This window comes from Hemitrygon akajei, chromosome 19 (genome assembly GCF_048418815.1).
Source record: "Hemitrygon akajei chromosome 19, sHemAka1.3, whole genome shotgun sequence".
Taxonomy (NCBI): domain Eukaryota; kingdom Metazoa; phylum Chordata; class Chondrichthyes; order Myliobatiformes; family Dasyatidae; genus Hemitrygon; species Hemitrygon akajei.
In genome coordinates this window covers 63,313,823-63,327,545 of record NC_133142.1, presented here as the reverse complement: position 1 = coordinate 63,327,545, position 13,723 = coordinate 63,313,823, and the positions used below count along the sequence as shown (strand labels likewise).

The following is a 13,723-nucleotide window of genomic DNA, read 5'->3' as shown; positions in this document are numbered from 1 at the left end:
TCACTTACCTACAAGAAGGATATCAATAAAATTGAAAGAGTGCAGAGAAAATTTACAAGGATTTTGCTGGGACCTGAGAACCTGAATTCTGTGGAAAGGTTTAATTAAGTTAGGACTTTATTCCTTAAAGCATAAAAGAATGAGGAGAGATTTGATAGAAAATAATGAGAAATATAGATAGGGTAAATGCAAGCAAGCTTTTCCAGAGGTTTGGTGGGACTACAACTAGAAGTCATGGGTTAAAAGTGAAAGATGAAAGGGGAAGCTTCTTTACCCAGAGGGTGGTGAGCATGAAATGAGTTGCCAGTGGAAGTGGTGGATGCAGGTTCAATTGTAATTTTTAAGAGAAGTTTAGATAAGTACATGAATGGATGGAATATGGATGGCTATGGTCCAGGCACAGGTCAATGTGAGTGGGCAGAGTAATAGTTTGGCATGGACTAGATGGGCTAAAAGGCCTGGTTCTGTGCTCTAGTACTATATGACTCAACTAATGGTTTAAATCACTGCTTTCACATACAACCATTTGGAAGATAATTGAAACGTGACACAAAGGTACAAGTCAAAGATTCTGTCTTCCACACTTGTAGCAACCTGCTTTTAAATTAACTCCCATAAGGATATCTGGGGCTGTGTTATGCTTTCATCTCAGCACTTGTATCAGAATCTGACCCACACTGAAGAGGACAAATATTTCTTCCACATCTTTCGTGATGAAGAGCCTGTTTGGAATGAATGAAGCAAGCTGTGCTGGGAATTAAGCTATTGCACAAAGCTTCCCCAGCCGAAACTCTCAGTCTCACCTTCACAAAACCCCACTCTTGCCCCCAACTTGCATACACAGACACCTTATTAGTGCAGCGTGCCAAAATGTTGGAACGTGAAATGTTCTTTCAGTCAGAGCAGGAAGGATGAATTTAATCCAGATTTAGCTCACACTTAATAATACTTTATATATACCAGAACGGGACATATAACACAGATATCCAACACCTTGTTGCACACAAATTACATGGAGATCTTAAGCAATTCGAATGCAAAAGATTGTGAACTGAATGGATGATTTGTAATCACAAAAATTTCAACAACAAAGACTCTATTCCTTGGAAAATAGGAGACCAAGGGGTGATATCTTAGAGCTCTGTGTACAAAATCATAAAGGTTATAGATATAGTGAATGCCCACTATCATTTTCCCCAGACAAATGGAATCAAAAACTAGTGGGCATATGTTAAAGGGGAAGGATTTAAAAGGGACTGGGAGGCAACTTCTTCACTCAGAGAGTGGTGCATATATCAGAATTAGAATGAGATTTAATATCACTGACATATGTCATAAAATTTGTTGTTTTGAAGCAGCATACGGTACAGCAAGAAATAAAAGATAAAAATAAATACGTAATGCAAAAAGATAATCTAATGGCAGAGGGGAAGAAGCTATTCCTAAAACGTTGGGTGTGTTTCTTCTCTTTGATGATAGCAATGAGGAAAGAGCTTTACCTGGGGAGTGGGGGGAGGGGTCCTTAATGATGGATACTGCCTTTTAGAAGTGTTTACAGTAACATAACAGATATTTGGATAAATATACGGACAGGAAAGTTCTACAATACAGGCCAAACATGGACAAAGGGGACTAGCTTAGATGGTCACCTTCACTGGGACAAAGGGTCTCAATATTGTATTACTCTAACATTCCATTACCTGGAGAAAAATGCAAACAAAATACAGTTGAACACATTCCTGGAAGATTGAAAACTTGTTTGGAGCAAGAGAAATAAAAAATCTACAGAAAATGTGAACTTAATGTGAAGTGTTAGACAATGAGAGCATTTAAATATACATTAAAATGTAATGAAAATTGTAAAAACTCTGAGTAGTACTAAATAAATCAATATAATATTCATTGTTCAATTTTTGCAATTAATGTATTTCAGTTTAAATTATATTTTTCTATTTCTTCCTTATTTTCTGGTTCTTTTCCTGGATTGCTTTTAAACTCATGTAAGCCCATTTACATCCATGTAACTAATTAACCTACTAACCTGTACATCTTTGGAATGTGGGAGGAAGCCAGAGCACCCGGAGGAAACCTACGCAGTGATGGGTCAAAGTAAAACTCCTCACAGAGACCGATGGGAAACAAACCCATGTCACTGGCACTATAAAAGCATTATGATTTAATAATGAATCACTTTAGATTTGAATAGTGTTTGTATTATTGTGTTACTCATTCAACCCACTTCTTGCTAATTGATCAACGTAGAGACTAGTCCATTGGCATTGAATTAGGTTGTAGCTGGTTTGCACCCTTTTTGAAATTCCCACATCCTCTCAATTCTTATGTCGGAGGACAGCTGTTTAACTCCTGCACCAATTAGAATTGCTTGCATCTCATTGCTCATTTAATAACAATAATCTCCATACACTAAAAACCCTTTTCTTTTTATTCAAAGCCTGTACTTTAAATAATTCTCCAACAAGGCTGTGGGAACTTAGTTAATTGAAGTAAGTGCACTTACTAATGATATAATTGTTTACAAAATGGAAGAGTTCTGGTTGAGATCGGTTGTGGTTCTGCTTTGAATCAAATTGGAAATCTCAAGTGGAAGAGATAGTAATGAAGATAAATATCTTTAGAGTGTCATGGAAAGGATTACAAAAGGCTTTATCTCCACTGCATGTTGTACCCAAATAAACAAGCTGCTGTCAAAAAATTTTAAATAATTCTTTGTATTTATTTTCAAGGCAATGTATAAAATATAATATGTATGAACAAACTAAATGCTTTTATACATTTTGGCTTATATCAAAAAAGATACTAAAAATGTAATTCATGTACAATAAGCCTCAGATTCAATGTTCATTCTGTTTATTCTATACATAACTAATTGTGTCCTTGCAAATAATTGGTTTCCTACTTCTGCTTTTCATCAAAGCCATGAATTTATCAAAGTCCGTTGAGGCTTCATGCGTCTGGGGTAAGCTAGAGTGAGAACGATGGAGATAAGAGAGCTTTGGCATGTAATTAGCCAAACTTGTCGGACAAGAGAGTCTTTTTGATAGCATGTGCGCATGGCTGTTGTCTCTGCTGCTGTGGTGCTTGGGATCCGTAGTCTTTGATCTGTCAGACCTGGAGATGTTGGCCAGTTTGCGCCTGACATTTCCAGAGATATTCAGGATGAATTCATGAGACCTCCCCAACCACCTGCTTGAGTGCTCCTTACTCCTTGGTTCCATCATCTCATCCCCCTCCTCTGGTAGATCCATCCAGTTTTCTACCAGATCAGCAAAGCAATTGTCCCCCAGTACTAGAGGCTGTCTGTTCCTACTCTGGGAGAGTAAATTCACTGTCCAGTCATTGGGATCTGCATAATCAAATATCTTCCAACAGGCCTGTTCTGAATAGACATCAGAGGTTGACTTTGGTCTGATTTTCTTGTTTGGCCCAAGGCCGATCTTATTTCTCAAAATACCAACTGGGGGGATTCTGTTTTCTCTCAGGCATGGCGAACTCCCAACACGTGCAGCTTTGGTCAATGTGGGCCCAGAGGCCTCCGAATAGCCTGAGTCAAACTCCAAGCTTCGCTCACTGGAGTGCGAGGCAAACACTGTAGAGCTGCCTTCCTCCTCGCTCCTGGGGGACGCCAGACAGCAGGCAGAGTCATATGTGTCTGACTCAGAGATGTCAGAGGTGAAGCTATGGGAGGTCCTCCCCCTGGTGGGAGGCAGGGGTCTCTGATGTTCTTCTTCTTTCAGGCTCAGGCTGCTGATGTTGTGGATCTGCTTCAGGTCCTGCAGTGCCTGCATCATACACTGCATCTGATCTCGAAGGCATGCCCCCGCCTCCTTCATACTTATCTGAGGAAAGGAAAAAAAAACCAAAGGACCTGCTCATTATCAGCAAAATATAATATATATTATATTATTCTGGCTTCTTCCTACTTCTTTTCCAGTCCTGATAAAGGGTCTCACCCAAAACATCAACTGTTATTCCTTTCCATAGATGCTGCCTGACTTACTGAGTTCCTCTAGCATTTTGTGTGTTACTCTGGATTTCCAGCATCTGCAGAATCTCATGTCTATACATATTTCAGTATTTTAAAAGATTAGTTTTATTTTAAAAATGATTAGATTTGTCACGTGTACAATCAAAACACAGAGTGAATTATTAGTTTGTGCCAACAACCGACACATTCCAAGGATGAATTGGGCAACTGTCGTCATGCATCTGATGCCAGCATATCATGGCCAGAACTAACAACCCTAGCCCACGTCTTTGTAATGTGGGCGGAAACAGGAGCACCCAGAGGAAACCCACATTGTCAGGGGGAGAATGTACAAACTCCTTACAGACAGCAGTGGGAATTGAACCCTGATTGCTGGTGCTGTAAAGTGTTATGCCCAGCATTATTGCCCATTCCTAATTGGATGAGAAGATGGTGGTGAGCTTCCTTCCACTAAGGATCACTGAGTACTTCTGATGATTGGTCTTGTCGCCCATTGATTAGAAAGTTCCTAGGATTTAAACTCAGCAACAAGACAGCAATATATTTCCACATCAGGATGCTGTATGGGAGCTGGCAAATGGTGATGTTCCCTCACACTTGCTGCTTCTGTCTTTCTTGGTAATGGGGATCATAGGTTGGACAGAGTTGTTAAAGAAGCTTAGGCAAGTTCAAAGTTAATTTGAACTTTGTAACTGCCACATTTTTTCCCTCTGTTAAAGCATCAAGGGGAGATTTGACAGAGGTATGCAAAATTATGAGGGATATAGATAGGGTAAATGCAAGCAGCCTTTTTCTACTCAGGTTTGGCAAGACTACAACTCAAGGTTAAGGGTGAAAAGTGAAATGTTTAAGGGGAATGTGAGGGGAAACTTCTTGACTCAGAGTCATGAGGGTGTGGAATAAGATGCCAGTGCAGGTTGTGGATGCAATAAATGTAAATGTTTAAAAAATAGCTTGGAGAGGTACATGGTTGGGTGGGGTATGGAGGACAATTGGGTGTGTGCAAGTCAATGGGACTAGGCAGTTTAAATGGTTCTGTCCTCGTCCGGTCCGTAAAGACCGCATTCCATCGATCTTATTCCAGGTTTTCCGGTTTTCCCCAGTTCGGTTGAGGCACCCGATTCTTGTTTGGGGCTGGCACATAAATACCTCTGCAAACCAGGGATGGTTCGCTGGACTGTTCTCTCTCTCCTCCCTTCTGAATCCCTGGCAGTTACTTCAGCACTAACCTTCGTCTGTAATCTTCGTCTGTTACCTTCGCCTGCAACCTTGTCACTTTAACCTGCCGGAGTGAGACTGGAGCCTTATCATGCCAAGTTAAGGAACAATCTATCGTTGAGTTTGGAACTGTCTCTTTGTGTCCCCGTGTTTAGTGTCTGTGTCAAAGAAGAATCCTGGCCCCAAGTCCTGTTCCCAAGGAGGGAACTCTGTGTTCCTGTGCTCAAGTCCAAGGCTCTGTGTTCCCGTGTTCCAAAACCTAGTCGAGGTGCCGTGTTCCAGCCCTGTCTAAGTCCGAGCTTCATGTCCTCATCCAGTTCTGGTGCCTCAACCAGCCCAGAAGTACTTCGCCCAGCCCTGTGCTGGAGATTCCTCGTCTGGTGTTGGAGTCCCTCGTCCAGTCCAAGCCTAGTCCTAGAACCTCGTCCAGTCCCAGTCAAGGCTTTGTATCTAGTGTCTAGTCTGTTCCTAGTCCTCGCCTGAATCCAAGTTCTGAGGCCCGAGTCAAGACCCACGTTCCGGGTCCCTGTCCAGTCTCTGGCTCGGAGTCCTAGTCCAGGCTTCCTAGTTCCAAGTTCCACGTCCAAGTCCTGTGTTCCTTGTCCTGTTCCTAATACTTCAGTGTCTGTGTCTTGTATTTGGATCCGCTACCATTGCCCCCTTATGACAGGTTCAGCATAGACTAGATCGGCAAAAGGGCCTGTTTCTGAGCGACAGCATTCTGAGTGATAATATTCTATGACTCTAAAGCACTAAATGTACTAGTATAGGACTTTGTTTTGTCCCAAATTGATAGTCAGCCTATGGCTGCCTGTAGGCCCATGTGTGTACATTTTCTTCTGTATTCGCACATAGATAGATGGTTGTGTCCGCTCTATAATTGGATGAATTCACAACTCTGTACATCATGTGGACATGCACCCATTGGCACAATTGTATACTTTCAGTCTCCTACACTCCAAGGGATTATGTTCTAGCCTGTCTAGCCTCTCCCTATAACTCAGTCATTTGAGTAATGCAAATCTTTTCTGCACTCCTTCCAGTTTAATAAACAAAAGATGTTATTAAACTTGAGCAGCACACACAAAATGCTGGAATTTATGTAGAGTACTTCTCCTCCTCCTCCCCCACCTTCTTATTCTGGCTTCTGTCCCTTCCCACTCCAGTCCCAATGAAGGGCCTCAGTCCAAAACGTGGACTTTATTCCCCTGGAGAGGTTCCCAACATTTTTATGCCATGGACCCCCTACTATTAACTGAACTGTCAGTGGACCCTGAGTTGGGAACCCCTGTTCTCCATATATGCTGCCTGACATACTGAGTTTCTCCAGCATTTTGTTCTGAAACTTGAACATCTTTCCCCAGTATGCTGACCAAAACTAAACACAATACTCCAAGTGCGGCCTCACCAAGGACTTGTATAAAAGAATGACACAAGAAGAAACTGTTCAGCACCTTGGTCCGCATGAAGGAGTTGGGAGTTGGGCTGTTTGATTCTACAAATCGATGAATCTATGATCTTATGCATTTAGAAGACTGATTCAGAAAACTGATGTTGCATTTGTTTTATCCAACCAGTAAAGCGATATTCAGGTGTCAATTGTTGGATGCACTGGATGGAGACGTGACTAACCAGCTCCCTCTAGTGACTGTGGGTAACTTCACTGTCAGCTCCGGAGAATGGGTCCCAGACTCCATTCTGACCCCAGAATACGAATTGGCAATGGATCCGTTCTGAATGTCAAAACCCCCTCCTTCCACGCGAAAAACTGAGGCCCGTTCCACACTTCCCATCCGACATCCCAAGCTAGGAGAAACGTTTCGGATCAATGTGGTGAGAAGGCGAAACAGCTCACCAAGATAAATTTAAGCCTGTTTCTCATGCTCCCACCATTTTTGTCTTTAACGTGATAGGAACCTGAATAGAGAGTTAAATATCGGGACGGAGAGCAATAACTTATCTCCTCGGGGAATCTGGGCGCACTTCAAGTAAACATCGCCCTCTGATGAGTAGGGATGAATAAAAGAGGAGGCAGACTTTGAAACATTCCAGTTTCTACTACGCGGAAACTACGGGCAGGTATCAACATGCAAAAGGCGCCGGCGAACACCTGGACCTGCCTGCTCGCTCCCCATTTCATAAAAAGTCTACATCTTTCCAGAATGGCGTTTGAAGTTCACATTCAAGCTGCTGAAGTGAAGGGATTCCACGACATGCCTTCGCCCCCTTACTCCTGACCCTTCTCTAAATGAAAACGGGTGATGCCAGCCTTACTGAGATGTCATTCAGACATTTGACTCCCCCCCCCCCATTCACCAATGCCTCCCTAACCTTCTAATGACCCCGCCCCATGCACCCCGGGACCTGGTTCCCCTGAACATTGCTGAACCTCAAATAGTAACAATTTTGGAAGCTCGTTGAGTTAATTTCAAGGCTCCTCGTTGCATTTGCTGCAAATAAGGGAATTCAGATCTGTCAAATGTTTATCATTTTAAATAATTTTCAAGCCTCCCTTTTTTAACAAAATCACAGGACTCCTCCCGCACTGAGTTTGAATTTTTGTACCGTCAATGGGGGATTAACGAAGATGCAGATTAAACGCGAATCGTCCGAGAAATGTTCACGATTCCGGAACTCACCATTTCTTTCCGAAGATGGCAAATGAAATCATCAAGTTTGACGTCCTGCATCCCCGCGCCGTTCCCTCCGACAATCTCGGTCCTACGTTGGCATTGTCGTACTTGTTTCACTCTTTTCTAACCCCACTGTTGCTTTTTTAAAATTCAGACACGTTCGCTCAAATTTATGTGCCCAGAAACATACACACGCCCCTCGGTCGGAGCCGCCTCCATCTCCCATTCCTGCTTTGAAAACAGCCAATCGGGATAAAAGTCCGTCCCACGGAGGGCGATGCCACACCAATTCCCGTCCTCTGTAACCTTAAACCGGAATATATTACGGACACTTAGAACGTGGAAAATTTGACACTCCGCAAGTGTCAATCCAGAGACCATCAAAACTCCTCGCACGTGCAAAACTGAGCCCTTTCATTTATTCAATGCACTGTTACAGATATGGTAATGAAACAGCACTGTTACAGACGTAGCAATGAAACGCGTCTAAAGTTTACGGAGAGGCGTAAGAATTATATTGAATTGTCTCCGACTCCTTTTGTGCGTGGTCCTGATCAAAATCTGGTACAGAATTGACAGTGTGGGGGAGCGCTGGACTTCTGATCATGCAGCACCTTGTCAGATTGAGCGGGGTGAACGGAGTATACTGGCGAAGTTCCCAGTGCAGCACTCCCTGGTTCTCGGAAAATAATCCCGGACTTGTTTTGCAATCCCAACAACTCTTCTAGTTCACCTGATGCAAAATGGATGGGAACTAGCAATAAGGTTGGGTGAAAAAGGAGCGGGGGTCCATATTAAATGCAGCATTTAAAGCAACTAGAGCAGCATTCGCAGCGGCCTATTCAATGCAATGTGGAAAATCCACTTTGTACCTTCATTTTCTTAGCCCAGTAACAGACCCTTCCGGCCCAATGAGCCCACGACGCCTAATTACACCCCTGTGGCCAATTAACCTACTAACCTGAAGGTCTTTGGGATGTGCGAGGAAACCTGAGCACCCCGAGGAAAACAGCACACACACAAAATGCTGGTGGAACACAACAGGCCAGGCAGCATCTATAAGGAGAAGCACTGTCGATGTTTCGGGCTGAAACCCTTCATCAGGACTAACTGAAAGGAAAGATAGTAAGAGATTTGAAAGTAGTGGGGGGAGGGGGAAATGCGAAATGATAGGGGAAGACCAGAGGGGTGGGATGAAGCTAGGAGCTGGAAATATGATTGGCAAAAGTGATAGAGCTGGAGAAGGGAAAGGATCATGGGACGGGAGGCCTCGGGAGAAACCCTGAGGAAATCCACACAGACACAAGGAGAACGTACAGCAGCAAGACCTGAGTGGATGTCACTGTAAAGCGTTACACTACTGTGCCACCCATTAATTTGCAATGTTCATTTAATATTTATCTACTTTTATTAGGAGGCTAGAAGACACTTTACCAGAAGACATAGGAGCAGATTTAGGCCATTTGGCCCATCGAGTCTGCTCCGTAGGGTATTTATTTAAAACAATACAGGTTCACCCAAGCCCCAAGCGCAAAGGATCTTTAGTATTTTTCTTCCTTCAGGTCCATGCAGTGAGTCACAAGTCATTATATCACTACCAACAATCCTAAAGCCAGGCTATTCAACCTTTAGAAAGGTTGAGGTATAGAATCAGTGAATTGTTACAGAGGAAGTTTTAAATTGGCAATATGCTCTTTCTTAGAACAGTAATCCTTTCAGTGTCATTCCTCTGGTCTTTCACCATTGCCCAGCTGATTATTCTCTTCCAGGCGTCTATCCGATTTCCTTTCAAAGACAATAATTCTATTTCTCCCAGGCAGTACTGTCAGATTATATTCTATACTGTCCTTACAAAATTCTTTATGCTTCCACATTTGAGTTTCAATTTTTGAAAGGTTTCAAAGGTACATTTAATGTCAGAGTAATGTTTGCAATATACTCCTGAAATACTTTTTTTTTTGCAACCATCCATGAACAGAGGAGTGCCCCCAAAGAATGAATGACAGTTAAATGTTAGAACCCCAAAGTCCCCCCAGCTCCCCTCCCTCCCATGCATGTGTCAGTGAGCAACAACTCCCCCCTCCCCATCAGCAAAAAAAGCGTTGGCACCCGCCACCGAGCGCTCAAGCATGAACAAAGCAACAGTAAAGACACAGACTTGCAGTTACCCCAAAGACCACGTTGTTCACCCAGCATTCGACATACCACAGGCTCTCTCTGTCTCCCTAATAAGGGAGAAAGGGTGTCTCCATTTTACAGCAAGAGGGGAGACATAACAAGCAACTCGCTAGATTACTATTTTAAAAGTCCATCGCGTTGCTTTTTCGGAACTCAGTGCCCAAAGATCTCAGGTCTCTGGGATCTTCCATCTCCCATGACACACTGATCTCCTACCCGGATACCAACTTCTGATCCCACCATATCCAGAGCCATGAAAGCCAGTGGCACATCTCCAGAGCCAAACAAAACGCTTAGGCCAAGCCCTTGGCATGCCAAACAACAACCATTCATGAAACCCCAAGAGCAGGTCCCATTCCCGCAAAGAACCATAGTCGGTCAGGATCTTGAAAAGAACCCTAAAAGGGAAAAATAGAGATATTAAAGATGGAAAGAGAGCTGTTTCCAAAGGTCCAAGCAAAGGAGTCGCCATTAGGCAGCATTAATCCTCCAATTTATTCAATTTATTGTCATTCAACTGGACATATTGTCAGGAACGGGGCCGGATGGACCCAAACGCAGGACGCAGACACTGAAGTACTAGGGGGAGGACAGGATGGGGATGCCATGGCATGCAAGGGTAGAGCTGGGTTCAGGTAGATAGAGTGTCGGGCAGGCAGAGCGGAGCGGGCTCCCGGCGTTCGGGCAGGCGGAGCAGTGCGGGCCCCCGGGGTTCGGGCAGGCGGAGCAGTGCGGGCCCCCGGGGTTCGGGCAGGCTGGTCTAGGTGGCTAGATAAGCTGGCAGAGAGCCCTCCCTGGGTAGGGCCGCCTCCCAGACGGAAACACTGGAGGCCTGGGCAAGACGTGAACCCCTAGGCGGGTGCGGGGCACAATCCCAGGGTTCGGGCGGAAGAGGAGGACGGGGCAGAACCCCCGCCGGGCAGTGGCAGACCGGCCGGGCCTGCCTGACGGAGGCAAGGGATAGGAATGGGCAGAACCACCGCCGGGCAGCTGCTGGTCGGCCGGACCCACCCGACGGAGGCAAGGGGTAGGAACGGGCATAGGTCTAGGGTGACCAACACAACAGCCATGATAGCGGGAAAATCGGGAAAGGCCGGCAGACAGCACGACCACGTGAACAAAACAAACAAGCGGAGAAGTGGGACCAGCACATGGGAAGAAAGGTGGGGGAGAGGACCAACCTGGCAGTACTGGTACGGGCAGAGAAGCACGATGAGGAGTCGATCTGAGCCCGGGCAGGATAACAGAATGCAGAGAAGAGTTTGGAGCCGGCAGAGAAACAGAAAACAGAACAAAACAACTACCCACCTGGTCCCAGTCCCAAGGCCCCTTATAACCACCTTTAGCTCAATGAGTCACAGGTGTGCCTCCTTGAGCCAGGAGCGTCCTAACTAGTTCACGAGTGACGGGAGGGGCAACTGCAGGACCCGGAGTCCGGAGCCCTCGGACTGGATCAAGACCCAGAACGTGGATTCCGGACCGGACCGGACCCTGACAGTACCCGCCCCCCGCCCCCCCCCCCCCCCCCCCCCCCCCCCAAGGGAGCCTCCTGGTGACCAAAGCGGGGCTGGAAGGCCAAGGATGGTACGGGGGGGGGGGGGGTGCGGGGGAATATCCAAAGCAGAGAGGACCCCAAGGTAACAGGAGCTAGCCTCCAGTGCCTGTGTCGCTGGGTCCATGTGTGGGGTGGTCGTTCTGTCAGGAACGGGGCCAGATGGACCCAAACGCAGGATGCAGACACTGAAGTACTAGGGGGAGGACAGAATGGGGATGCCATGGCATTTAAGGGTAGAGCTGAGGTTCAAGTAGATAGAGTGTCAGGCAGGCAGAGCGGAGCGGGCTCCCAGAGTTCGGGCAGGCAGAGCGGAGCGGGCTCCCGGAGTTCGGGCAGGCAGAGCGGAGCGGGCTCCCGGAGTTCGGGCAGGCAGAGCGGAGCGGGCTCCCGGAGTTCGGGCAGGCAGAGCGGAGCGGGCTCCCGGAGTTCGGGCAGGCAGAGCGGAGCGGGCTCCCGGAGTTCGGGCAGGCAGAGCGGAGCGGGCTCCCGGAGTTCGAGTTCAGGTAGACAGGCTCCCAGGGTTCAGACAGGCAGGTAGGTAGGCAGGTCCCCGGGGTTCAGGCAGGCAGGTAGGCAGGTCTAGGTGGCTAGATAAGCTGGCGGAGAGCCCTCCCTGGGCGGGCCGCATATGTCCCGGGTAGGGCCGCCTCCCAGGCGGAAACACCGGAGGCCTGGGCAGGACGCGGACCCCTAGGCGGGTGCGGGGCACAATCCCAGGGGTCGGGCAGAAGAGGAGGATGGGGCAGAACCCCCGCCGGGCAGCAACAGACCGGCCAGGCCTGCCCGACGGAGGCAAGGGGTAGGAACAGGCATAGGTCTAGGGCAGGGGTGTCAAACTCATTTTAGGTCATGGGCCGGATTGAGCAAAATGCAGCTTCATGCGGGCCGGATCAGTCGGACGCGTGCGAACGCAGCTTTCGTTGCCTCCGTTTTTTCAGCCTGCTCTCATGTGTCTCAGTCTCTGCTATAACTACAAAGTGCTTCACTTTACAAATTCCGTTTCTTATGAAGTAGACTGCCAAATAAACACTAAAAACCCTGAAAACCTAGTACCTGAATAAACTCAGCATTAGCCATATCATACGCCATAGGCACTTTGATTACTGGGGCCAGCTTTAATAGTAATTAGATATTATCTCGCGGGCCAAAGATAATTCCACCGCAGGCCGGATTTGGCCCGCGGGCCTTGAGTTTGACATATATGGTCTAGGGTGACCAACACAACAGCCATGATAGCAGGAAAATCAGGAAAGGCTGGCAGACAAGCGCGACCACGCAAACAAAACAAACGAGCGGTGAAGCGGGACCAGCACATGGGAAGAAAGGTGGGGGGAGAGCACCAACCTGGCAGTACTGGTACGGGCAGAGAAGCACGATGAGGAGTAGATCTGAGCCCAGACAGGATAACAGAATGCAGAGAAGAGTTCAGAGCCGGCAGAAAAACAGGAAACAGAACAAAATGACCACCCACCTGATCCCAGTCCCAAGGCCCCTTATAACCACCTGCAGCTCAATGAGTCACAGGTGTGCCTCCTTGAGCCGGGAGGGTCCTAACTAGTTCACGAGTGACGGGAGGGGCAACTGCAGGACCCGGAGTCCGGAGCCCTCGGACTGGATCGAGACCCAGAACGTGGATTCCGGACCGGACCGGACCCCGACACATATGTACACTGCCAAACAGAACAACGTTTCTCCAAAGGTGTATAACACTGTACATATAACTCACACAAAAACACATAATGTTACCACAAATAAATTAACAAATAATAAGGTGCATTTACGATGCAAGTTCAAAATTAATTAGTATAGTGCTACTGGCACTTCATGCATGATGAAACCTGGGTGGTGGTAGGGAGTTCAGTAAACTTATGGCCTAGGGTAAGAAGCTGTTTTCCATCCTAACAGGTACCTAATGCTATAGTACCTCTTGCCTGATGGTGGTGTGTGTGGGGCGGGGGGAGGTGGCGGTGAGAAAGATTCTGGGACAGATGGGAGGAATCCTTTACAATGCTAATGGCCCTGCCTATGCATTGCTTCCTATAAATATCTCGACTGAGTGGAAAAGAGACCCTAATGATCCCCTCAGTAGTCCTTACACTCCTTTGTAGGGATGCAGTCAGATACCTTGCAGCT

General features: G+C 46.7%; 1 protein-coding gene across 2 annotated transcripts; it reads right to left on the bottom strand.

Annotated features, from left to right (window-relative positions):
• Positions 1-2,723: 2,723 nt before the first annotated feature.
• Positions 2,724-8,040, bottom strand: inka1a (inka box actin regulator 1a). Of its 2 annotated transcripts, none has more exons than XM_073072648.1 (2): positions 7,864-8,040; positions 2,724-3,857 (listed from the first exon to the last, which is right to left on the bottom strand). In XM_073072648.1, exons 1-2 carry the CDS (start codon positions 7,912-7,914, stop codon positions 2,874-2,876), a joined length of 1,035 nt encoding a protein of 344 aa, XP_072928749.1. In that variant the 5' UTR covers positions 7,915-8,040; the 3' UTR covers positions 2,724-2,873. The 2 variants fall into 2 exon arrangements, with proteins under 2 accessions (XP_072928749.1, XP_072928750.1); XM_073072649.1 differs by having other exon boundaries at positions 2,724-3,886; positions 7,864-7,996.
• Positions 8,041-13,723: the final 5,683 nt, after the last annotated feature.